At 42.5% G+C, this 26,925-nt stretch overlaps 1 protein-coding gene across 1 annotated transcript; it reads right to left on the minus strand.

Annotated features, from left to right (window-relative positions):
• Positions 1–12,700: 12,700 nt before the first annotated feature.
• On the minus strand, positions 12,701–24,065 carry LOC122791753 (histone H3.3A). Its single transcript, XM_044059675.1, has 4 exons — positions 23,967–24,065; positions 22,422–22,579; positions 14,411–14,564; positions 12,701–13,302 (listed from the first exon to the last, which is right to left on the minus strand). Exons 2-4 carry the CDS (start codon positions 22,547–22,549, stop codon positions 13,174–13,176), a joined length of 411 nt encoding a protein of 136 aa, XP_043915610.1. The 5' UTR covers positions 22,550–22,579; positions 23,967–24,065; the 3' UTR covers positions 12,701–13,173.
• Between the last annotated feature and the right edge of the window lie 2,860 nt (positions 24,066–26,925).

Consider the following 26,925-nt stretch of genomic DNA (forward strand, 5'->3'; position numbering starts at 1 on the left):
ACAGAACATTAGATCCATAATAGAAAAGAAATATATGGTCAATTTTAACAAGAATAGGAAAGGTACGTACAAGTGTGGTCATTGTAACCAATGTACCTATATTTTAAATAGTATTTGGAAAATAGAAAAAGGATAATAGTGTGGATTATTATAATTGTGAATCCAAGGGTATAGTATATTTAGCTAGTTGTGAAGTTTGTGAATCCTTCTATGTAGGAAAAACAGAAAGGAAACTAAAAAGAAGGATCTATGAACATATACACGAGATATCAGTGGGTAAAGAAAGTAATGCATTATTCAAACATTCGAAAGTATGCCCCAAATATAAACTTATGGTTTTAGAACAAGTAGTGTGATATTAGGGGGGGTGGGATTATGGCTGGAAAAAATAGAGTTAAGAGAACTGTGGCGGCAAGTTACTCTGGAAGCTGACAAACCCCCTGATTTAAATGACTGCATTTCTAGTTTACCATTATTAAAATTAAGATCTGCAAAACTTTAAATGTGATAAAATGAATGACCACTAGAGGGCATTAACACCCCTCAACATTCACACTAACAGCAGTACTGAACTTTTTATGAAAACATTCTTAAAACCTTTTAATGTATAAATATGTTTAAACATTTAATATGAAGAATTTTAGAAAGAATAAATAAGTTATATAATGATGTTTTTAACGCACATTATGAACATTTTAATATTTTAAACATTTTAATAGTTTTTGGCTGCTAAAATTATTGGTATATTTGAAAGAATAGAAGTTTTATTGGTTTGATTTAGGATATAAAATGAAAGAATTGATTATGCTGGTCATCTGATGAAGTCAATTGTATGACCAAAACGCGGGTGCTTGTTTTATGAAGGCGGTCATGGTAGAACTGTTTTGTTTTTGGATTGGGTCAATAAATTATTTTTTTTATTAAGTGGACTTTGTTCATCGCTGAATTTATTCATCTAACAAAGCTTTCACAAGACTATGGAGTTCTGCCTTACTTTAGGAATTCTCAACAACCTTTTTCTAAATATTTGCATAAAAAGAAGCTATGTACTCACCGTAAAATTTCACATTTGTCCATCACACCTTCCTTCTTGCTGGTTGGGTTCGGCACCAACTCTGCTGTATACTATAGCTAGAGAGCTTTTTACGGGCTCGAGGCTAACCCCTATCCCAACATGCCTAGCAGTAGTTACCCAGATCTTGTTTATGATAACCCATCAGACTAAATAGGTCAAACTTTTACTAAGCTTGCTTATGAAAAAAGGACCCGCATATTATGAGTGCGTAATCAGCAAAGAGAAAGGAAGGAATAGCTAGGTCCAGTGTAGCCAAACAAAAGGAAAGAAAAACTCTTCTCGATCCTCCAGGAGGGTGGGACTCAAGGAAGGAAGGCGAGATGGACAACAAACATGGAACATTATGGTGAGTACATAGCTTCATGGTAAGTTGTCGCCATGTCGCCTCTGTTCTTGCTGGTTGGGACAGCGTCCCCAGCACCTATGCCCTGTTCCAGACGGCCACATCTACTTTGTAGTGAGAGATAAAAGGTATGAAGATTAGCCCATGTAGCTGCTGCACAGATTGAATCTAAAGGTAGCTTGGCTTGAAAAGTAATAGAAGTAGCCAAGGCCCTAGTTGAGTGCATTTTCCCTGGAAGTTTTGTTTTGCAAAGCAGACATGGATGCTAGTGTCTGAAAGCCACTTTGATAAGGTCAGTTTACAGACTGGACAACCTTTGTCTGCAAAGGATATAAACAATTGGTCTGATTTTCTGAAATCCTTAGTCCTGTGTAAATAAAAATGTAACTGTCTATGAACTTCCAATTGATGGAGCTTATACTCTGCCTTGTTGCCATAATTGGGAAAGAATATACAGGAAGCTCTATGGATTGATTTAAAATGTGCTCTGAACACACCTTGGGTAAGGAGGAGGAATTGTTTCCGAGAGTAACTCTTATCTTTGTGGAAAGTCAAGTACAGGGGACGAATAGATAAGGCCTGTAACTCTGAAACCCCCCTAGCTGAAGTAATGGCGGTTAAGAAAAAGGTCTTCCATGTCAAAAACTTCAAAGGACAAGAAGCAGCTGACTTGAAGGGGACAGAGAGTCTCAAACTACATTTAAACCCAGAGGGGGGGGGGTGCTGTTCTCTTATTGGAGGTTTTGAGAGTAGTACCTCTTAGGAATGCTTTACATAGCCTGCAGGACATGTTACAGGTTCATAGGTAGGTACTAGGCTATCGGCCCAAAGGGTCCAAGTAAGCCTAGCCAACAAAGTTCCCTGGCTTACGCCACCCAAGAAAGTGAATTTCCTGTGCTCCTATCAAGCACAGCCACAGATGTGATCCTGGGGTGTATTTCCTATTCCCATCCACTCAAGATTTTTCTCAGAGTGCTAATGAGGAACGTTGCTCGACATAGATGGGTAGCTTGTACCAGAGTATGGAAAGTCTGACATATCCCTCCAGCATGTCCAGTTTATTATGGTGACAAGGTTTAGGCCCCTAGGGCGTGTAGCTCAGAGGCTGGGATTTCTTTACGTGTAGCATGTCCAACAGCTCTGGGTTTAACATAGCTTTATGTTAGGCAGAGATCTCCTCGGAGTAGGTGATATGCTACACAGTAAAGCTCGAGTTTGAGACAGTCAGTGTACGGCATCTGTTAGAGGCCAGTAACCCTCCATGCGAGGCAATTCTGTGGCCTTTCCAGCTGCTGCAGATATCTTGCGAGGTACATTCCAAAAGGGGCGCCATACTCTAATGGGTCCGAGTGCCTGGTAAAGGGGAACAATGACCTTTTCCCCCAGGATGAGAACCCTTTTGTGATGAGATGCGCCAACCAGAACTTCCTGACTACTGTGGTGATGTGATTATCAAAGGAGAAACTGTCCACCTGGGTCCCAAGGTCTCACATTTGACAGTAAGTAGATTGCCGTTTATGTGGTAGTTCATGGGTACAGAGTTTTTACCAAAAGGGATGACAATGCACTTTTTGGCATGGAGCTTAACCATGCCTTGGACACCAGGCATCTCTCTCAGCGAGGCCCTTCTGTAGGATGTCCACATAGTTTGGGGACTCTACTTTTGCTCCTAGTTTAAAGTCATCTGCGAACTTGTTAGCCAGAGGCCTTCTGTATTAGCCTGCACTTCAAAGAAGTACATACCAAACAGGAGAGGGTCCCAGGACTGAACCCTGTGGTACTCCACTTGTCACTGGTTTGAAGTCAGATTTGGAGTCTGCAACTTTTACAGTGTGGGTTCTGTCAGTGAACCAGTTGGCAACCCATCTTGTGATACCTAGTTTAATGAGTTTAGCTATAATTCCAGAATGGGGGATGGTGTCAAAAGCCTTGGCGAGGTAAAGACAGGCTGTGTGAACCACCTTGTCCTCATCTATGGCTTTGGCAACAACCTCAAAGTCGATCAGGTTCAGAAGGCATGATCTACCTTTCACAAACCCGAACTGGGTGGGGTCCAGAGTTGAGATTACCAATGTCTGTTTAGGAGTTCCATGATACATTCCATGGCCTTGCAGACCAGGCTCGTCAGGCAGGCTAATAGGACGATGGTTCCCAGGATCAGTGGTGGCTCTCCCTTTGTGGAGGGGGGATAACTGTTGCTGTGTGCCATTCAGTGGGCACAAAGCCTGACGTGAGACTGACTGAACATGGTGCTTAAGTGGGGAGCCAGTTCATTCTGAAGTTCGTGTAAAACACAGCCCGAGATGCTTTCCAGTTCCCATGGATACTGTGGAGTGTGCACCTTTCACCTGCATAGATGTGATTACAGGGACTCTGCATTCTTCCTGTATAGATATGGGCCCTTTAGGGGGTGAGAGCGCAGTAAAGTTAGCACTGAACCTATCTGCAAGGGTGTGGGCAATTTCAGTTGGTTCTGTAATTCCTGCCATTGTGCTGTAACTCAGAGCAGATCTGGGTGTTGCCATTGAGATTGACAGCTATAGAATGCTTTGTGGTTGCCCTTAGAATCAGTGGTTTTGTTTTCGTAGCTAGCTTTGGATGATTTTGTAAGGGATCGCAGCTTCTTAGTGAGGCTGACCAGGGAGGTCCTCCACTCATGAGATTTTTGTTTTACTCTTTTGCAACAGCTTCTTCCATCTGTTGCAGAGTTTATGGCAGGGGACCACCAGATTGGCTTCCTTTGTTTTGAAGGATGTAGTCTTGGTTCTGTTTGGGATAGCTCATGCAAGTGCTTAGTGTGTGCATTTGTGTAGGATTCAGCAGTCATAACTATACTGTCATCTGCATGGGTGTTATGAAGTTTGCCACTTCTGTCTTAAAAAGCATGAAGTTGGTTTTGGAGAAATTTTCTTTACCATGGTTTTCTTAATGGTGGGTGGGTGGGGGGGGATGCAGATATCTAGGGTGATTAGCTTATGGCCAATCCGACAGAGTTGACTTAGGTGTGGAACACCACTCATGTTGGTAATGACTAGGTCTAGGATATTATTGCCCCTGGTGGGGGTGTGGACAAGTTGATCCAGGGCACTGGAATTTATGAAATCCAGAAAGTGTTGAGCGAAGGAGTTTAGTTTTCCCAGTTAATGGTGGGGTAGTTGAAACCACCCAACTAGGTTAGGATGTGGTTGAACCCCAATATTTTCTAGTATATCAAGAAAGATTAGAAATCCTAGGGCATTATGGGGGATCTGTAGCAATCTACAATTTGGATTGCAGTTTTGCCCCGAGTTAGGTGCGCTTGGATAACCTCGGATGCATTATGCTGCACAACTAGCCTGGAGGTGTGGATATCCTTAATATGAACACACTTTCGCCCTTGGTGTTCTGGCCCAGGTTAGATTGCCAAAGTGTGGTATGAGTTATGGCCTGGTAATGCAGGGGTGCTCTCTAGGGCCTTGAACCAGGTCTCAGTCACTGCACAGACATCTATGTTCTCCATTTCAGGGAGTGCATTTTGAGATTTAGACTTCTAGCATAGAGTAGCATTACCCTCAAGTTTTTGCTTGCCTGTTCCCGTTACGATGGTGAATTTGTCATTTGAACCTTGCCTAAAAAAGGCACCATAGGGGCAGCAAGACCCTTAGCCTGTATCCAGAATCTCAGGGGCAACAGGTGCATTCCATCTCTGGCCAAGTATCGTGGTCAGTCACCCACACTGTCCCAGGCAAACAGACTGGATCCCCTTAGAATGACACCAGAAGCTAAGCCAATTGTCATTTTGTCCTTGCACTGTTATTTTGGGCAATGGCAGGATGCTACTCAGAGCTAGGGTCATACCTGCCTGGGCTACAAGATCGGAGAGCTCTTCCATGTCTCTTCTCATGTAGTCCAGGGAGGTATGTCTCCAGTTCACACCAGCATGGACAATGACAGTCATATCTGTACTTGGAGTGACCCGAGTGTGTGGGTTGTGGCGGACCCTGGCACCCGACAGGCAGCTGACGGCAACCTTGTTTAGCCTGGTTGTGCCTGACTATAGTCAGCTATGACTAGTGTCTGGTACGTTGTTTTAACCTTATGGACTGGTTTATTGGTGCAGAGTCTGTGGGCTACATGTCATTTGGGTTGTGCTGGGGGTGGAGGTTGCTTGCGTTTCTGCTTTAGAGGTCTCTATTGCTTAAGCAGAGGATTTTGGTGGTGTAGGTTTAGTGGGACTATGTGATGAGTGTGGTGAGTGTGGTGCAAGTGTTTACTTTCTCCTCTTGACTGTCAAGTTCAGTCTTGGTTGGAGAGAGCTTTACCTCCAATTTGGCTAGATAAGTGCATCTCACAGGTTGTGGTGTTGGGTGGTAGGAGGAGTGTGTTGTCTGTGTACGAGGCAATTGCTACATTGCCACAAGATGCCCAGATTCAGACAGGAGAGAATACTGGGAGTGGACCCTTGGACATTGACTGAATACACACTACTTTCCTCAATTACAAGAGCCTTTTTCCTCTAAGCAAGTCAGGAAAGTACAAAAACTGTTTTTCTCCAAGTAAAGAGGAAGGTTGGGTGCTGTAGTAATTTGTAGCTCTAGTGCTAAGAAGTTCTGAGCAAGTGCCAAGCACAAAGTAAATTCAAGTGCTAAAACTAAGAATCTGTACCTGAATCTTGTGGTAGACTGGGGGGCTCAGAAGCTTAAAAACAGTCCTGGATACAGCAAATCTGTATCTGGACTAGACTACTTACAGGAAATAAATATTTTTTGTAGTTTATGGCGATTCGTAGTAGTGTACAGGTGTGAATAGAATCCAGAGCCTTGATCAGTTGATGCTTGGTGGTGGCAGTGAGGAGCCAGTCATCTAGATATGGAAACACCCTGAATCCTAGACACCTCAGATGAGCCACGACTAAGGCCATACATTTGAACACATTGGGGGCTGTGGCGAGACCAAAGGAAGAACTATGAACAGGTAATTGTACCTCCTGGACCACCTGTTCATTTTTATATGGTAGTACACATCCTGGAGATCAATGGAGCACGTCCAATTACATCCAACTGTCCTGACCCCAAAAGGGAAGAATGGACTGCAGTGTTACCATCTGGAAGAGTTTTGACCGATTTGTTGAGTTTGCCGAGATCCAAAGTGAGTCTTCAGTTCCTTGTCTTTTTCGGAACTAAAGAACCTTGAGTGCTGGATTGGATTTAGTCTGCAGGGACTTCTTGGATGGCTTTTTCTAGCAACCTTTTTTGCTTGATCCAGAAGACTGGTTGAACATCTGGGATAGATCGCTGATTTGGGTAAAGGGAATTTGGGTAAAGGGAATTTGGGTAAAGGGAATTTGGGTAAAGGGAATTTGGGTAAAGGGAATTTGGGTAAAGGGAATTTGGGTAAAGGGAATTTGGGTAAAGGGAATTTGGGTAAAGGGAATTTGGGTAAAGGGAATTTGGGTAAAGGGAATTAACCCCCTGGATATTGACAGTACCCATGTAACTTCTGAGACAGTTTGCCAGGCTTTTGGGTACTGGGATAATCTGCCCCCAAATTCACCCAGAGAGACAGTTGGGCCTCCTTTCAGGAGCGCTGGAAAGGCCTGCCACAGACTGTCAGCCTGATTTTGCAGACCCCCCCGCCCAGGATCAGCATCTCTAGTTATTTCCCCATCTGCCCATGGGGGGGGGGGGTCTCCACATGTCAGGTGAAACACTGGGATATTCTGAACCACACCTTCCTACTCTTGAGCCCTGGGCCAAGGTCTAGAGGGAACGGAAACGTACTCCCCATGGCAGAGTTTTGCCATCCCGTTCACACCTGGTCTCTTACCAGAGGCCCAAACAGAAACAAGCCATCAAAGGGGGGTGTTGGCTCTGCAAATTGACAAAAGCGCATCCAGGAGTGTCTATGCAAAGCAACTCCCGTGGCTGCTGCCCTGCTCGCTGCATAAGAGATCAGCTGCACAGGGGAGTAACTATAGAGGTCAATGTCACAAGCTGTGAAGCTGCCTTGTTCGCAGCTCCTTCAGCTGTAGGGCATCTCCTAGTTCCTTTAGGAGATCCCTTTGTAGGTTTATAAAGTGACAAATAATTGCAACCCAAGTAAAGGCAGCTGAAGCAAACTTACACTTCCCATACCTGTCCATCATGAGACTGTTCTGCAGATGGACAGAAGTTTCTGCCAATTCTTTCTTAGCTGCTGCCACCACCATAGCATCAACACACACACCCTTAGAAAAACCTATCCGCTGGAGGAGTTATGAATTCATTGGGCCTCCTCGGAACTGGTTCCATAGTCTCTGGGGAGCTCCACGCCCGACTCAAAGCCAGTAGAGGATCGAAAGGCAGAAACCCAAGAGGTGGAGGGCCAGGAACCAAATGCATCCAGGTACAGAGACTTGTCCTTAGAAGGGGCAAGGGATTTCCAGCCACACCTTTAAGGATTTCAAGGGTGTCTGAAAAGGAGACATCCTCAGAAGGGGACCATGGGGACTCTTCCTCAAAGTGTCTAAAGTGATTTAGGGGAGTCCAAATGTTTCCTCTTGCATTCTCCCTTCCAAGGGACTTCCTCTGAGGGGTGCTCAGGGTAGGTTTTGGAAGAGGTGGGGTTGCCCAATGGGGTGTCCTGGAGCATAGGCTCCCTACACTTGGGGGGGGGGGGGAATCAGAGGCAGACTCAGGCACCCAAAGAGTAGGAGCCAATGGAGCAGACTGAGACTGGTGGAGCGGTCTCAGGACAGCATGCTCCTAGTCACCACTGTGGCCCTGGCCCAAAATGGCCAGACATTACCTCTGAAAGAGGGCGATGGTTCCAAGGCTGATGTAGGAGCAGAGCTCACCTGCACTGAAGCCCCGAGAGGGAGAGCAGGGTCAGATGAGTCCAATGCCACCCCCCACCTCGGAGCCAAGAGAGCATCAGCCCCCAGATCCCTTGATACACAGAAATCTGTGCAGTAATCTGAGCCAACTATTCCACCACAACTTCCATGCACTCCAGCTCCAAACTCAAAGGAATCAAGAGGAATTGGTAATGGTGCGGGTTGGGCTGTCTGGTGCCAATTCCTTGTGGACTTGGCTCAATTTAGCCAATGCCTGTATTTTGATAGTCGTCATCACCACCCTCTCCAAAATCATGATCTCAAAGTGTGGGGAAGGAGAGAGAGAGAGAGAGAGAGAGAGAGAGAGAGAGAGAGAGAGAGAGAGAGAGAGAGAGAGAGAGAGAGAGAGAGAGAGAGAGAGAGAGAGAGAGAGAGAGAGAGAGAGAGAGAGAACACTTGTCTGCCACAGACTACAACAGGGACTGTGGAACAGACCCCAATGGCCCCTAAGCAATAGGCAGCTCGTGTGCCAATCCTTAAGGTTTTGACTCTAGGATATTTGGAAATGCTAGCAGTAAATACCAAAGAGAAAAACCCAAACAGCAGCAACAACTAAAAAGAACTTAAAACTTTTTCTTTTTTTTTTTTTTTAAAGAAAAAAGGGGAAGAGCCTTATTTTACATTTGTTAACCAGGAAATTCCGACTGGACCAGGTCCATTTTCAGCAGAGGTCCAGGGAGAAAAAGCTCCAGCATCAAGTTATACAAATACAGTACATCCAGCATAATACACAAAACAGGTCATCATATATGCAGAGCATAGTAATATAACAAAACATTAACAAATGTTAAATGGCGACTCCCCCAACCCAGGAGCACCTACAATGTAAAACGGCTGCTCCTAGGAAAATGGAGAAAAAAGGTCCCTTAAGACAGGGCTGATACAAAAGGGAACCCTCAGTCAAACTGGTTCAAGGGAACAAGATTTGTCGACCGCCACAACAAAGGGAGCAGCAGAGAGGTAAGAAAAAGAGCACTAGCCTAGGGTGAACACACTAAACTGTCAATGCAAAAAATTTTGGGAAAAAAAAATCACTTTGCCTGAGCCAGTATGAGCGATCTGGGTAATTACTGCTAGGCATGTTGGGATAGCAGCTAGCCTCAAGCCAGTAAAAAGCTCTTGAGCTATAGTATACGGCAGAGTCAGAGCCAAGGATCGGCTCCGAACCAAAACCAGCAAGAACTGAGGTGAGATGGGGACAGCATAACCGTTTTGCTGTGGTGGTGGTGGGGGGCCTGAACCATTTGGACACTGGCAGCCTATTCTTACCTTCACAAAAAATGAACAGATCAGAAGTTGACAGGATTTTGCTCCCACAAGATTGTACCTTAGATGTCCACAGCCAACTTTGCTACTTCATTTTTTGGGGTCAAAAAGTAAAAATAGGGGTGTACAGACAGGCAAAATAAATCTGGATACCATTTAAGCATAAAGGAATGATTTGTTCTCAAACTTCTCTGTGCAAGAGTTCAGGCTGACTAAGTGTATAGCTCAATGGCTGAACGAGAACTTAATGTGATCCAATCTTTTAAAACCTGGAATCTGGATGAACAGGAATACACTCAGAGGAAGGACTGCCGGTCGAATTTTGCAATCATTGGATATTAAATTGGCCCTAGGTGTGTGCACCTTCTGTGGAAGGCTGGGCACCGGGCTGGCAACTGACACAGTAAAACTCCACTGCTGATCATGAGTGGACAAGTCACTGTGGCGACCCCTAACTGGGAAAAGCTGAAAGAACCAACTAGACCAGGAATATCCAGTACTGGTCTCTTACTTTTTCATTTGCACTAGAAACATTTAGCAAGAATCCTTCCCTGAACAGATGGCAGACGGGAAAAGAAACATCTTCCCATCTCCCCTAGACAGCATGTGATATAGAACAGGGAGTCTGGTCTGCCAGAAGAATCCCCTCTTCCTTTTGCAATTTCTACCCCAGATGAATCACATTCAGTACTGTGAGAAGTGGAGAGACTCCCTGGAAGGATTGAGACTGCCAGGGTGGGAAACCAGGCCCCCTCATACTCACTACTCTGATTTGTACAGTTACTGGGGGGGTCCTGCTTTCTTTTTGAAGCCTCACTGCTGCTTTTTAAACTTTTGCCTAGCTGCATTCTGAGACTGCTCAACTTCTTTTCATTAAAAGAAAAGCCAGGAAGCACAGAATCCCTTGGGGAACAAAAAAAAAGTGAAAAACCTGAAATTCCCTCAGTTTTCTACAACACTTTTTTGATACTTCTGAAGCAGAAGTCTAAAGAAACTAGTTCTCTATACAAGGAAGAACCTTACACACTAGGAATGTTCATAGATCCTAAACGGGTTTAGTTTTTCCTATATAAACAGCAGCACAGGTTGCGCTTTAAGCAAACTACCTCCTTAATACTGTAATTAAATGACACAGACCAAATCCCCCACATTTATAAATCATTTACTTCATGCTCCTGTTAATACCATGTTTAGCTTTCCCATCTAAAATTTAGAGAGTTCTAAGTTTTGAACTCAAACCGTGGGATCACTAGCATCAACTACCTGATTTTTAAGTAGGATTTAGTTTGGTTATTAGGTTAAGCACTGCCCTTTCAAAATTTGATTTCCATAGATCCTTTCATTCATTGGGTTTTTCCAAACACCTCTTCCATTCTACCTAAAGGGGCAGAACTATGGTTATTTGGACAGGTAAGTGAACTAGGAAACCCACTCCCAACATATTAACCAAAATCACTCATCCAAAAATAACTGCTCAGAGACCACCTGTGCCAAATGTACAAACTGACCTTTAAACCAAGTTACAGATGACAGCTATGAAGAATTAGAATGTTTCTAATCCACTTAAAAAAAATAAATGCAACTCTGTTCTGGCACAAAAATTGCAAGACGGCAACAATTTTGAGTACTCCACAAATTCCATAAGCCAAAAGTCCCTAAACTAACCAGCTAAAAACCTTAAGATGCAATATTGTACAAACCCCTTTTCCCAGCCATTACTATACAGCAGCACATCACTACTCAGATCATTCGAAAGTTTTTCCCATAAAAAAAAAATTCAGAATGCAATCCTATAATGTACTGGACAAACTTGAAGCCAATGAATTTCACAAAGGACATGAATTTTTGGGATCATGAAAACAAGACAAAGTTTTCTTCACTTGTAAATATTTGCACTCAACCACTACTGACTATTCATTCCATCAAGTCAAACAAATTTTGCATGTACGAACTTGATTCAACAACCCACCCCTAATTTAGCTTCATTAAATGCATCCTCATTACTGCATACTCCAATAGACTGGTTAGCAGTGAAAATATCTACCCAGATTAACACCAACGACTTGCATTTTCAAAGCTGATCTGGATGGTCGGTAGGAGAAATGACAACATGCAAGATTTACAAGACAAGTAAGGGGACATAAGGGGCCAACATTTGTGGAAGACCTCTGTCTATGGGATAAACACCTTAGTGTGCAGTTTTTCTAGCATGACACGCTCTATAACCAACCTATTAATTTAGCAAGATCCAGCAGTGTCATGGATCGAGGCAAGTAAACTTTTTCCATTGGGAACCTGGCCTTTACTGGCAAACCTTTCAAAGATGAAAAAAAGTTCTTAATTTGTAGCTCTACACATTAGCTACATAGTGCTAATGCTTCCAATGGCTTATTCATAGCAATCACAGGGGGCTAATGTAGCAGTGATCTCATAGGAAGACCATCACCTTTGTTTAGTGTTCAAACATTACAGGAAAGTCCCTGAAATGTTGAAAAAAAGGGACCAAGCTAAAAATGCAATATACAGTCTAGTGCCTCAGAAGTTTCGCTGGGATGGCCTGCCACCAAGAATTAAATGGGATACTCTACTCTTGCATGCTAAATTAACAGGCTTAATATTCCGAGAAAATCAATTTTTGCAACTTGAGTCTGGAATGCCACCGTTAGGACAATACCAACTTGACAGTTCCACCAACCAAAATGGGATGGGGAGGCATGCTTGTGACTGGGAGTCGCAAGCCCACATAACTGACACACGAAGATCCAAATATTCCAGATCTCATTGGAAGTTGAAGTTATTCTGGACTACAGCCATGAAAAGGCTTTGTTTTATGAAAGTCACCACCCTGAATGCCCAAAAGGGGTCTTGAAGTGTTTATATCGTCAACAGCCTCAAATAAGACAGCGCCACTTTGTGATTGGTCCTGTCCTTTGGCACAGATAAATGAAGGAGCCAAGTGAGCAGAGTTGGTCAAGCATACAAACCAGCCATAACAATACATAGGGCTAGGGCCAAAAGGTCTTGAGACTATAAAAATTCACATAGACAGCTAGAGGTACCCCCTGGGCATTAACTATGAAATCATAACCCCTACACTAAATATACAGGCAAGATACCACTTTCCAAGCTCACTGAATGTTCAAAAAACACAACTTGACTGAAATAAGTTTAACATTTTAATAGCAAACTTTACAGGAATAGCACAGAAGACAGACAACATTAAAAACATGTACTTTCATGTACAACTTAGAAAAAGTATATAGTGAATGAATCTATGATAAAAATGCTACAAACACCATTTAGTTGTCACTGATAAACTTCTGTTTTAAAAAAATCCAGATGCTGGCATTGTCCAGAGAAATTTTACCTGTTTATTTATAAATTTAACTGTTGAGACTTGTTCAATGAAATATTTTTACTATTAATGCTATGTCCCCATTCATTAAAAATTCACACAAATGGAAAAATGAAAATTGCCAATTCCTGATTTGTTCCCCTCCCATCCACCCCCTCCCCAAATCATTGCCACACACTTAAGGTACCCTTAAGTTCCCATGGAAAAATACCTAACATTCATATAACTACCAGTAACAGGAAGAAAAGATTTTTGGGAATGCGAGAGTTCCCCAGTCAATTTTAAGCACGCTCTCCACGGATACGACGTGCTAACTGGATATCTTTTGGCATAATTGTGACACGTTTGGCATGGATAGCACACAAGTTGGTGTCTTCAAATAAGCCAACCAAGTAGGCTTCACTTGCTTCCTAAAAAAAAAAAAAATTAACATTCAAACTCTTCCTTAAAAGATCAGTGTATTATACGTTATGAAACGCAAGTAAAAATGACATTAAAAACTTGGTAACAGTTCATCTTTAACCACGAGAATAAAGTGAGCCAACACAATGAACAGTCAAATTCAAACTAAACTCATTCCTCCAGTAAAGCTGGTGTGTGTGTGTGTGCGCGCGTGCACCTTTAACTCCCAATGTGCGATGCTTGAGCCTTTAAAAAACTAAAACTAAGTCACCCTACAGTTCCAGCAACACTCTGGAACTGCAAAGTGTTACTAGAAATCTGTAAATGGCAAAACCCAGGATAGATTAATATTGGCATCAGTAGCATTCAGTTCTAAAGACAGCTTTTGATCTCCGTAACCAAGCAGGAGACATACTACCAGCAGGATTTTCATCATACAGCCGAATGCTTTAATATGAGACTAAGCAGTCATTACCCGAATGCTGCACTATTTAAATATGAAAATTACACTACAAAGACCGTATACATTTTCAATTTTTCCGTTTAGCTGGAATAAGTCAAATATCACACTTATTTTGCCATAATGTATGCTTTAAGATGACACTAACACCCCGCATGTAGCATGGTCTTTGGAATATAGGACATCTAGAGGTCTCATTAGGAGGTAGCTGCAGAAGAGCCTGTGGGTGCACTCTGCTGTAATCACACAGGGACTTGTGCACCAATTCATTTTGCCTAACCACCTGTGTCATTCTTCAAGAGGGTAATGTTCCTGCTTCTGCACCATCGGCCACAGACCTGAATGGTATTGGTAAACAAATACTAGCCAAGTCAGTCTACAACTACACAGCTACCTACAAATCCATCCGGGGTGTTGTGGAAAGTGGCTTTTCTGCTGGGGACAAGCATGCCAATACCCCAGATACTGAAGAAAATATACTGCATCAGGTACACACAAGCACTAAATATGTAGCACATACGGGCAATTACTTCACTACTGTTATAAATTCTCATTTTATTTTGGCAATGTAAAGAACTCTACTGCAAGTCTCAAGTCCAACCACCAGTGTTACTAGGTGGGAACCCCCCCCCCCCGTGGGAATTAAGACAAATTACCTGCAATGCACCAATGGCAGCACTTTGGAAGCGCAGATCTGTTTTGAAGTCTTGAGCAATCTCACGAACCAAACGCTGGAAAGGTAGTTTACGGATCAAAAGTTCTGTCGACTTCTGGTAACGTCTGATTTCTCTAAGAGCAACCGTACCTGGCCTGCAAAAAAAAGGGGGGGGGGTGGACAAAACAAGACAGACATTCAGGGTTTTAGTACCTTTTCTTTACAAGCATACTATTTACAATACTTGGCTGCACCAAAGCAATCATACAATGCAACTTAACAGCACATGTCCAACCTCACTCTGGTTTTGACTATTTCTCTCTACACCAAGTGTGTGAAAGTCACTTCAGGTCAAATTACACACTTCAGTCCAAAATGTTGCTGGGGCAAGCCTTTATTCTACCCATCTGTCTAGTATAAAGTCTACTGTGGTTGGCAGACTGACAATGGTTAGAGTTAGCTCTTTAGATGGATTCGCTACTAAGACACCTCTATATTCAAGTGGTTTAGTTTAGCTACTCTCACCCCCAAGCAGTGTTGTAGGGAAGTAGCAGTACCAAGACTTCAGTCAAGCTAGTCAAGTGAATGTCAGAGAGACCCAAACAGTCACGAGGACCTTAACTATAATCCAGACTATCAAAGGCAGAGCTAGAACATATGGAGCTACAGGGGGTGGTGTGACCATATTTCCTGGCTTGAGGGAAGCATGCACATGGGGCATATCAACCACATGAGCGCTGGGGAAGACCAGTATCAAGGCAGCAGCCCAACAGGATTGTGGCAATTCCAACCTTCGGGTCCATGGTGCAAGTCCCCTCAGTAACCACATCTCAATGCAATAACCCAACCTCAAATGCTAGCATGCAGTCAGGAATCAAACCATTCTATTAAAACACTTAAAATGTAAACATTTGTGAACCAGATTACTCTGTCTAGTGACCTCTTTTCAGAGACCACCAACGGGTGTGGGAGTTTGGCCAGAGTACTTTGTGGGGGGGGGGGGGGGATCTCAGATGTGAAAGATTAGACAAGGCTTACAGCCAACTCAGACAGGGCCTCAATTTAATAACCACAGACAATGGAAGTTTGTGCGCGTATGTATATTACACACCTGCAACGGTGTGGCTTAAAATAAGACTAGCCATTTTAAGAGGATCATGCCAACTGCTGTTAGTGCGTCACTGTTTAGCACCTCACCCTGGCCAAAACCTACCATACATGGTGGTGCATTTGAAGGAAACAGTGAATAGCCAACTGGCTGAAAGACCACCCCAGTTGATGTGGAAGGCACCTCAAGTAGTACTGAGCTCAGGCTTGGTTAACCAGAGGTCTTGTTTATCAAATATGCACAAACTGCTGACTGAGGGCAAATATCAAAGACACCCCTTGGATAGCACTAACCCCAGCCAATACCTCATACACAGATTACATACCAGCAGAGAACTCCTTACAAGAGGGAAGGGTTTGTGACCTGCAGACCCAAAACACTCTGGAATGTGTCAATTGACAGAAGCCACCCCCCACAAGGTTCTTAAAAGACCTGAAGACAAAGGTTTGAAAAACGGTGGCTTCCCCATCTCTCCAAAAGGCAAGTGTGTAGTAAGGGCAGTTACATAAAACAGCTGATTAGCAACATTTTAGCCTCAGAATGTCATTTTGGGGAAGTCAATACAGCAGCCACCTGGCTCTACTCCAAGGTGAACACTACACAAGCTGACAGCCATCATCAGCGCCCACAGGATACCACAACTTGAGACTCGTTTTCTGGAGCAGGCTTATGTGACCCTTTAGTGCTCTGGCATACCCTTTCTTTGCAAGAGAGGGTGCTAGGCATCAATTATTCCATTTATTTAATCCAGACAGATGCAGGTGAGCCTCTAGCAGGTCTGCCAAAGTTTACTTTTTGACAAGCACTTAATGAGGCTTTGAGGTTGGCCCATGCAGCCATCCGTTTTGTAGAGAAACTACCTATCTATAACCAAAGCTCCTCATTAGTACTCACGAAAAATCTTGATTAGATGGGAAATCTATAATTATGGACAGCTTGGTACAGAAACAGTTGGCCAGATTTAGACTAATAAATACTTATATAAAGCCTCTGGTGCACAAAACGACACCCTGGATTTGGTTTGCCTGATGTACAACAGTTTCTTCCCATGATCTGTTTATACAGAGTCTGCACTGCAATAGGTTTATACACTTTTGGATTATACCATTTGTTTTGTCTACACTAATTGCGGAGTAGTTCTTCCTGGGCCTTTGCCGAAAAAGGACTTCGCTCAGACTAACCCAGTCAACAAGATCAAAAGCATCACTGGCAGTCATTTGTGAGGACTACAGATTATAAAGATGAAAGTTCTATGAAAATTACCTGCAGAAATTGCCAAGCGCCAGAAGCTTCCCTTCTTGACAAGAAATGCAGCTGGAAACAGGAAACCCCCTCCACTTTGCTATCTGCACGTATTTACCTTAATGCATCAATGAGGCTGTACACAAGTCGTTCGATAACCATTTGAAGCGTCAGGAATGAAACAGATTGGCTTCTACACCTCAGATATGGAATACTCCAGGAAATGGTAGTCTTGGCATATAAAAGTTGGGGGGGGGGGGGGTGTTAGCCCTGGGAAAAAACAACCTTAAATTTCAATTTTTCCTGGTGTCTTATTCAGCTTGTCTGCATGGATATCCACATACTTATATAGCCTACAAACCTCTGCATGGATATCCACATACTTATATAGCCTACAAACCCAAATCCAAGCCATGCATTAGGACCATCAAGACTTAAACCCAATTTCAATATCCAGTGAACATAAGACACACGGCATCACAAACTTATACCAGCTCTCGCTGCAAACACTGAACTTGAGATGGAAATATGCACAGGCAATGCAATGCCTAGAAAGTTACACACTTGACAAATGCAAAAGAAATTCAATTTACATCCAGCATCAGCTCAGTCCCTTACTATCACTACAAAGAAAGGAGTAGATAAGAGTATGAATCTAGTGGTATGCTCTTGGGGATTGGGAGGGTTTGTGGCTTACTAAGCGGATAGCTTTAGTGCACACACACAAAAACGACCAAGCACATAGCCTCAAACCACTTTAAGGGGACAGCTACTACCAACTAGAAATTAGTAGAGAACAACTTCAGGCTGCCAGTCAAAATGCTAGTACCCTTCCTGAGCTACTTACAACATACATCTCCACTCCAAGTTACAACTTGTAACATGAAGCCAAAAAAACTGATGCATTAACAGCACAACCCAATTCAAAGGAGACCATTTTGTTCACAGGACACTGACCAGAATCCTGTGGCTTAAGGCTTTAAAGGGACAGCCCAAGGATTTTGTTTTGATTCAGCCTTAATCTGTGCATTTTACTTCAGCCTTAATCTGTGCATTTTACTTGAGTAGCCTTTCAGGCATTTTATGCCCAGACTGCTGCTGCTACTCTAGAAAGCACACCAGTAATGCAATACTTTTGAAACATTAGAAGACTTTATTTTGAGACATGGCTTCTACCTATAGAAAGCATCTGAGTGAGGCAAACAGTAGGGGAAACCAGATAATGTTTTACTGTATTGAGTTTTGAATACTAGCTAGTAGTGACTTTCTAATTTGCTGGTAATTCCATAGAAAGCAAGTGTGACAGAAGGTTGGAGCATTAGTAGACAAGTGCCCCTTTTTCAGCTTAGTTGATGTGCCAATTTGCAAGTACCACTAGACAAATGCACTATTTTTTGAGGGTGGCTTGTACATCTGTAGATGCATGTGTGGTGCAAAATTTAAATAGTACACACTGATGCCATCTTTTCACTGACAGCTTTAAATATGAGCCAGGACATAGTTTCTCAATCCAATGCAAGCCAGACAGAACACAAATCCAAAGATTAGTTTATCATGGGAGCTGTAACAAGAATGAACTGTGGATTTACAGGAGATTTAGTTTATCATGGGAGCTGTAACAAGAATGAACTGTGGATTTACAGGAGATTTAAAATTAAAATGAGAGTTGTAATGAAAGTGGTGTCAAAATGGGTGTGACTTCTGTCAACTTAACTCAGAACCAAATTTTACACTGACCTTTAAAATATCTCATCTCACACCACCTTGAAGAGGCTTGCCCTGAAGGAAACTAGTCCCAGCAAAGTACAAGTTACTCCATCCAGTATAGTATATAGGCTACCCAACACTTCCAAATGCCAATTTCAACATGGCTACAAGACCACTACACTTGGGACTTTTGCAAACAGTTTAAATAGTACTGTATACCAATTCAGTAGCATTTGAGAATGCATATCAGGAGACAGTCCTGCACAGTAACAAAAGGGGCACATCCAGAAGTAGTTTCAGCCTTTTACACTCATGATACACCACCCATCAAAGCTAATCTTGGGGGGGGCTGTACCTACCTTTACAGGTAAAAAGTGTGTGTGAATAGTCATGGCACATTAACTCACACACCAAATCAAAGCTTACATTTCAGCATCAGTGTTTATGGCTCATGTGGTAGTTCAGCTATCCTCTCCAAATCAAAGCTTACATTTCAGCATCAGTGCTTATGGCTCATGTGGTAGTTCAGCTATCCTCTCACTGGGCCACCAACTCTGGCAAGGACCCTGCTCACCTATACCAATCTTCTACATCCCACAGTTCTCAGATGGGAATAATACAGCCATTATTTTTGCAGTGTTAGTGATGTGCTACACAAGCAAAGATCCTCGCTTTTCAAAATCTCATGAGCCTATGGAAAAAGTTATTCCCCATAACCAAAAACGTACAAGTATTTTTGCTGACACCCTGTCCTACCCCCCCCCCCCCCCAAGCAAGATGGTCTAGGAAGCATGTGAATATAGCAACTGAAACTACCAATCAGGCGACATCCCAACTATGAACCACTCTAATGTAGGCAGCTTCCAACACATACAACACAGCCTGCCATCAATAAAATTACTAACCAACTATTGGATTTCCAAATAAAGACTCTTCCCACATCAAAATCTAGACTAAATGCTAAAGACACTATTCCTTAATCTTATTTTGTTTAGAACAATGTTTGCAAAGACCCGCAAACAGTAAAAATATTGCCAGGATCGGCAGCTTCTAGCCTAGCTTCTATTTGTCTGCAACAGTGCAGCCACAGAAGCACCATTCTTGTTTCAACTACACAGAACAAAGATCCATCTGTCCTGCCAAAGACTACAGCAGCATGAAAAAAAAATTGTTTAAAAAAATCAGGATACTGTCCACATCTGCCAAGAACATAACCTGACAAAAACATGACAATGATTTTAAAAAGCTACACAAACTCACCAAGTGGACCAAAATGGGTACTGCAAGAAACTTGACGAAATGCACCAAAGTACCTGAATTACCTGGACTTTACCATCTAGCAAAACTGCATAGTATTTTCTTACAAATCAATGCCAGTTCAAAAATAAAACGCAACCACCCAAGGTGGCATTTACACTAGTAGAGGAAATTTTATCAGCACATGGGCGAATCTCTGACATGTGCTGTGGATCTTGCACAAAACTGCCTACTACAAACGGACAGATGCCACCTCAGTTTAATGTTTCATGTGAGCCAGTGTGTTGTATGTAATGCCTGCTGAAAAAACTAGCCCACTAGCCCACATACTACTTTTCAATGTACTACAAAATAAACCATTAGGTGCAGCAAGTCCTGACTTCCGCAAACAAAACATTTCATTCTGGGTTATTAAATCTAACAATTCCATAGTGACGGGACAACCATCTCAGATTCCTTTCACTTTTTCTTTATTGTAAAACACAGTCTGCCAATCGCCATCTTAACATATTTGTTATACTAAACTCCCTGTGGCATATGTTTACCCCCTTACTACATTAGTGTATGATGCTGCGCACACAAGACATAATGGAGAACACTAGATCAAAGTTGTGCGCAAGAAGGAAGATGCCAGTATTTATTGGCCTAGGTCACTACCAACACATGAAGCTTTTAGGGAACATCAGCATGCATTTGCATAAAAGTAAAAGGATCACCGCCCAAATGTAATCTTCAGTTACCAGAGAACCAAACGTTCAAGGACAGTGCAAAAATATGTGGTAGAATCAGACGTTCATGTTAGTAGCTTAGAAAGTAATTTGAGATGCAAAATAATGCCAAATAAAGACCATTTTTCGCTGGTTTACCATAAAGTAGTGAGGGAGGGGATAGAAGTTGGCTTGCAGAAACGCAATTCTTTAGAAATGCTTACATTAGCTATAAGTGGAGGATGGCTTGGCACCCGCAACTGTTTGAAACAAATAGCACAAACCCTACCAGCAGCATGAAAAAAATAGTCTTTGCGATTGTCTAACTCTAACGTACCACTCGCCAATAAAAAAAAGACAGTAACAACAAACCATTGAAAAAAAACTTAACGCCAAGTTTATTTCAAATAAAAGTACAACCACAGCTTCTTCAGAGATTTAAAAAAAGAAGCTGAAGAAGCTGTGGTTGTACTTCAGCGAAAACGCATTTGTTATTTGAAATACGTTCAGGTTTTTTTGTTACCGTCTCTGCTTTTATTGGTGAGTACGTTTACGAGAGTTGCTCAAGGCAAAGACTATTTCCTTTTAATCGCTGCTGGTAGGAGCTCGCTGATTTGGTGACCGTTTTTGTGTTTCAAAAGTTTGTTTGTTTTTTGGTACCCGCAACTGTTTGCCGGGGCTTTTATCTGACGTGACTTATATAAACTACTGCTTAAAACACATTACGCTACAGCAACAAACTGTCAAAACTACGCTAATACGGTAACCTTACTGCCCGGTGTTCATCACTCACACACCAAGCATCTTGCACAAAGTTAAGCAGGTTAATGAGACAAGCCTGCTCGCTGCATTTACAGCATCTGAAAACTGTTCCGGAATTAAAATATAAACTATTAGCCACTTCATCAGCATTCAGGACACCATATTCTCACTTGGGGCAAGAATGCAAAATGCTGTCTGTTGGCTCAACACAATTAAGGCACAGGATGACTCAAAACAAACTCTACATTAAGAAGTTTAGCACGGCAACAGCCAAGTGTAACACAATATGTAGTCCGACAATTCATGAAAACAGCGAAGTGGAACATTCAAAACGTTCCGCTGGGGGAAATGTCAGACTGTTTAGTTGGTGCTGGCTATAAAAAGCCAAGTGGTACAGCGCTGTCCAATCGAAGCTAACTGCTCCGGTCACACAATATGTAAACAGAATAAAGCAACTGTCACCAACACATTGAAGTGCCCCGACTTCTATACATCCTGTTCTTGGTTAGATTTCACACTCCTTTTAATGCCCGGCTAATGTGTATAACGATGTACGACGTCAAATTTAGAAGCAGAATAGTATAGGCAGACAATTACGAAGCATTTTTGAGGTCTAGGACGGTCAAGCTAATAACCTCGATTTAGCAAGACGTTTGTACTTCCATGGGATTGTCTGCACTACGGAGATAACAATTCCTTCCTCTCGCAGTGCATGCGTAAAGTCAGTACAAATACACTGAAGAAAACCCATTAACGTTGTTCGCTTAGTAAATCAAGCAGCATAAAAATCAAAATTAGCGCCCACTAAGTGCTCAAAACAGAACAAAGCTGGAAATAAGACACCAGGCTACTTAACGGCAACCACGATCAAAGCTCTACTTGCACCCTACTGTCAATCTGTCCCACAAAGGAACTGCACTCGCTTAACAGGAAAAAAAGCCTTTCCCCTATAACCACAAGCGGAGGCTGGAGCGCAGCTACAAACAGAGGTCGCCTGGGGCGGCATTTACTCAAGTGTGACGTCATTGCTACACGATTAAACTCCAGATTATATTTTCCTCACCTCCCGACCAATAAAGTGTTCCTCCGCGACAGACCGATCTGCAGTAAATCCGTATATGTGAAGTGCTGCACCAAAACACTGCATGGAGTGCTTGACTCAAATATACTCAGCGCATGTCAAATTACCTGCAACAAAAATTAAATCCGTTAATACGTCCAGGACTTACCTGTAACGATGAGGTTTCTTAACCCCACCAGTGGAGGGCGCGCTCTTACGGGCTGCTTTTGTTGCGAGCTGTTTCCTGGGCGCTTTGCCTCCTGTAGATTTACGAGCCGTCTGCTTGGTACGAGCCATGTTACTTCAAACTTCCTCAAACTTTAGAACCTAAAATACAGGGAGACATTTACTATAAAAGCCGTTTACTACAAGCAGAACCCCCGACGTATGGATTACAGGAACCCCCCCCCCCCTTCAACCGCCTGCAGGGCTACAGCACATCACATCTACTCCAACAAAAACACAAGACAGAAAATGGAAAATAAGAAAATCTACTTTACTCCGCTAGGCGTCCCAAACGTACAATGTCACAGCCCCGGTGCCGTAAAACGGAAACCCCAACGGTTCTAACCTGACCTAGGAAAAACTGACCCATTACATGTTACTATTAAGCCAAGCCGGCCCTACCACTCAAATTACTCCACAAACGCCGTTTGGCACTCATTTCACCCCCCATACAACTGGGAATAAGTTATAATAGATGAATATTTCTAACACGTTTTAAAAAACACTACATAGCAGTACTGAAAAGTTGTTTTACAAACTTTAGATAAAGACCTAACGAAATTAAATAAATAAAAAACAGCCTTTAAAAGAACATGTCTGTGGTGAAGTGCCCTTGGGAATTAACAGGCACCAAGAACACTTCCCTTTCCAGAACTAGTAACGCTACTCAAATAAAGTTCTGCATAGCAACAAAACAAAACCCTCGGTTTCCGTAACGGCTCCGGACTCATGCCGTTTGCATACATTATCTACATGAAAATTGTCGGTTACCGAGATTGCCAACTGTCGGGTTAGATTACAACCCCTCCCCCCTCACCATTTATATGTGGGGGATGGGATACAGTCCAGTTAGCCACATTTAATAAAAATACACAAAATGATAAAAATAAAGCGCAAAAAAACACCCCAAAACCTTTGGCATACACTGGCAATACTGACAGCATGCTCCCACTGTTTACTAAACACACCTACAACATGCCAAGCAACTGCAACAGAAGACACACACAACATGGTCGGTGAATAGAGAAAAAAGACAAGATGGTGAAGTCTAACAGCAACCGGGGAGCAAAAGACAAGACGAAGGGGAAAGCGAGGGAAATTCACCTCCAAAATAAACCACATAGTCCCAATGAAAACCCAACTACAAACTATTCACTAGATGCCCAACAACTTATTTTTGACCCTCACTGCGCCTTTCTTGACAAATAAGCACAAAATACATAATTTTTATCGAGTGAAAAAATAGATGGGATTGAAGAGAAAAAAAAACAGAGAAACAAGCTCTTTCCCATGCAAGCAGCAATACGGCTATCATAGAGGAAACTCACACTACAGCACTGTTTCTACTCACAATTTGTCACCAGAAAAGTTTTTTTACTATGAAGTTAAACACAGAGAATTTATTTAGAAACTATTTCCTTACAGAATATATAAGACTTGACTGGTTATACGATAGCAGAAGCCAATATTTATAAAAAATAAAACTTACCCTCTGTAATAGCTCAGTAAGAGCAGTATCTCCTAGCTGCTAGCTGCAAACACAATTGAAAGATGGCTGACAAGGGCCGCCTCTATTCCAGCCCCTGCCGAACCACGATCCCGCCCCCCTAGGATCTCAGCCAATGACATACGACGGAGGGAAGGCTATTCTTACACTTCTGTATACAAACAGAAGGGCGTGCTGCTCTTTTTTGTACAGAATGTGCACTGCTTTCTTTGGTTTGTAGGTATGAATGGGGGTCTTCTAAATGAATTGGCAGCCCCCAAGTGTTTGTCTTGCAGGTACGAAATTAGTTTGCTACGTTTCTTTTGGTTAAGTAACTTTACAAACTAATTTCGTAACATGGTGCTGCTTTGTATAATAAAGGGATGGTTATCATTTGCACTGTTACTTTATGTACTGTCTCTTCCTTTCACTGTACTCTGAGGTGAATTTAACATACCTCAAAACAGACATTTCTGGCTACACACCTGATGGCTGTCACCTGTTTTGGGGCACCTGTGACTTACAGGATAGGGATGCAGAATAAAAAAATGCCCTGATATTTTAAGACCATTCACTTTTCCCTAAATACTATACAACTGTGATAATATAAGTGATACCTCTTAATATTTATTTATTTTATTTTACATTTGTTTACCCGGAAAGTCCGACTGGACACAGGTCCATTTTCAGCGGAGGCCCTGGGAGAAAAGCTCCACATTACAATACATTACATGAGAGTAAAAAGAAGTAGAACATACATACATATGGCATATATACACATCAGGACAACATGCTGGTGATTAACAAATTAAAAAAGGACAAATTCCAATACTACCAGTCTGCCCTAGACTCCTCTCAACACAGCCCCAAACAATTCTGGTCCTCCATAAACTCCATCCTCCACCCAGGTAAAGTCAGTACCCCTCCTCCTAACATCCCTCACTCCTCATAAAATATTGCTACCTCATTTAACACACACTTCACAGAAACCATACTATCACTAGCTAAACAACACAACCCCCCCCCCCTCCAACCCACACCTTCAACTAGTAATCTCCCCACTGCCTTCTCTTTTTCTCCTGTACCTACCACCAACATAAAAAAAACTGTTAACTAAACTTAAGCCCACCAGATTAGCAGCAGACAACCTCCCAAGTGAATATCTACAAATCGCAGCTGATGCTCTGGCCTACCCAGTATCCATCTTGATTAACCGATCTCTGTCAGAAAGTTACGTTCCCACACTGTGGAAAGTATCACATATAATTACCCTCCACAGAACTAACCAATTAACGCCCCATAGCTATTCTCTCTCCACTCTCCAAAATACTAGAGAGATGCATACACTCTCAGGTCTCAGACTACCTCCTTACTAACAACCTCCTTTCCAATACTCAGCATGGTTTCCGACCAAACCATAGCACCACCATTGCCTTACTCTCCTTTACTAACACTATCCTTCAGCATAAAAACAATGGCTATCTCTCCTCTGCTACTTTCCTAGACCTATCTAAAGCATTTGACATGGTCCCAGACAAACAACTTATCTCTGTCCTTAATAACCTATCCTTCTCACAATTGGTCACCAACTGGTTTCAGAGTTACCTGTCTGACCGCCAACAATCCGTTGTATGGCAGAATGACATATCTCCCCAACTACCTGTCTCCATAGGGGTTCCCCAAGGATCCATCCTTGGACCCCTACTCTTCCCTGTTTTCACCAATAATCTAGCCTCTGCCACCAAACATGGCACACTCATACAAAACGCAGATGACTCAGCCATCATCTGCTCAGCCCAGTCCCTACCCAAACTACAAAAAGTCACACAGGAAGCCTTTTCCTCTGTTGAAACTTGGTAAAACGATGCCCAATTAATACTCAACCCAAACAAAACTAAACTACTCATCTTCCAACCCACCAAACATACTCAAAACAACTGTCACTTTAACATCACAGCAAAAGTAAACACCACTATATACCCAACTGAACACACCAAATTGCTAGGAGTGGAAATAGACAATAAACTAAAATTTGACATTCACATATTCTTGACCATAAAAAAAGTCCACAATAAACTAGGAGCGCTATACAGAAATAAGCAACTTCTCACCAAAGCAGCAAAGATTTCAATAGCAAATTCCCACCTTATCTCCACCCTACTTTATGCCTCTCCAATATATACCAACCTAAGGCAATGCGATTTAAACAAGCTAGAGACCTGCTACAACAAAATCGCCAAATTCGCCACAGGGGCATCCTACCGTAGTCACCACTGTCTCTCACTTGCTGAACTGGGCTGGCTTGAACTCCCTCACCTCCTTCAATGGTATCAACTCTCACTTCCCCACAAACTAGTAAATCATCCACTAAATGTCCCTTCCCTCCAGAATCTACTCCAACCCTATCGCACCACCAGACCACTAAGATCCAGCAACAAAAATTACTTGCAGATCACTAAAGCCAATAACTCTGCTGGTGAAGCACTATTCTCTTGCACCATAGCCAAATTATGGAACTCCCTCCCACCCACAATTACCTCCTTACCATCATGCACCCACTTCAAAACTTTACTAAAAGCGCACCTAAAAACATGCTGGCTATGCCCTTGCAACTCCCACTCTAATATCACCCTCCCCATCTAACCACTACCTTTCTTTCCACTCCACTAACTACCTTGATTATAGCAAGCTCAGATTCTCATAAGCCAGTACTTATTATACAGCAGGAACTTCTTCTTGTAACATTTGTTAATGTCTGTTATGTACTTCACAGATAAAGATTCTAGTTGTCTACTGATGTACTATGTTCTTCATCTGTAAATATGTTGTAAGTAATTGCTATGTAAATTGTTAATCGCTATGTAATCCAATGTAACTACTGTCTGTTTATTTTAACTGTGGAGCATTTCTCCCCGGGTCTCCGCTGAAAATAGACCTACGTCCAGTCGGACACTCCCGGTCA

The sequence above is a fragment of the Protopterus annectens genome, chromosome 1.part2, assembly GCF_019279795.1.
Source record: "Protopterus annectens isolate FY-2018-M chromosome 1.part2, PAN1.0, whole genome shotgun sequence".
NCBI lineage: Eukaryota > Metazoa > Chordata > Ceratodontiformes > Protopteridae > Protopterus > Protopterus annectens.

Bases quoted from the DNA above. Each gene is read 5' to 3' on its own strand.
- LOC122791753 (XM_044059675.1), bottom strand. From the start codon at position 22,549: ATGGCTCGTACCAAGCAGACGGCTCGTAAATCTACAGGAGGCAAAGCG. The intron at 14,565-22,421 runs GTAAGTCCTGGA...TTTTTTTTGCAG, and splicing joins AAGAAACCTCATCGTTACAG to GCCAGGTACGGTTGCTCTTA. The intron at 13,303-14,410 runs GTAATTTGTCTT...TTTTTTTTTTAG, and splicing joins CTGCCATTGGTGCATTGCAG to GAAGCAAGTGAAGCCTACTT.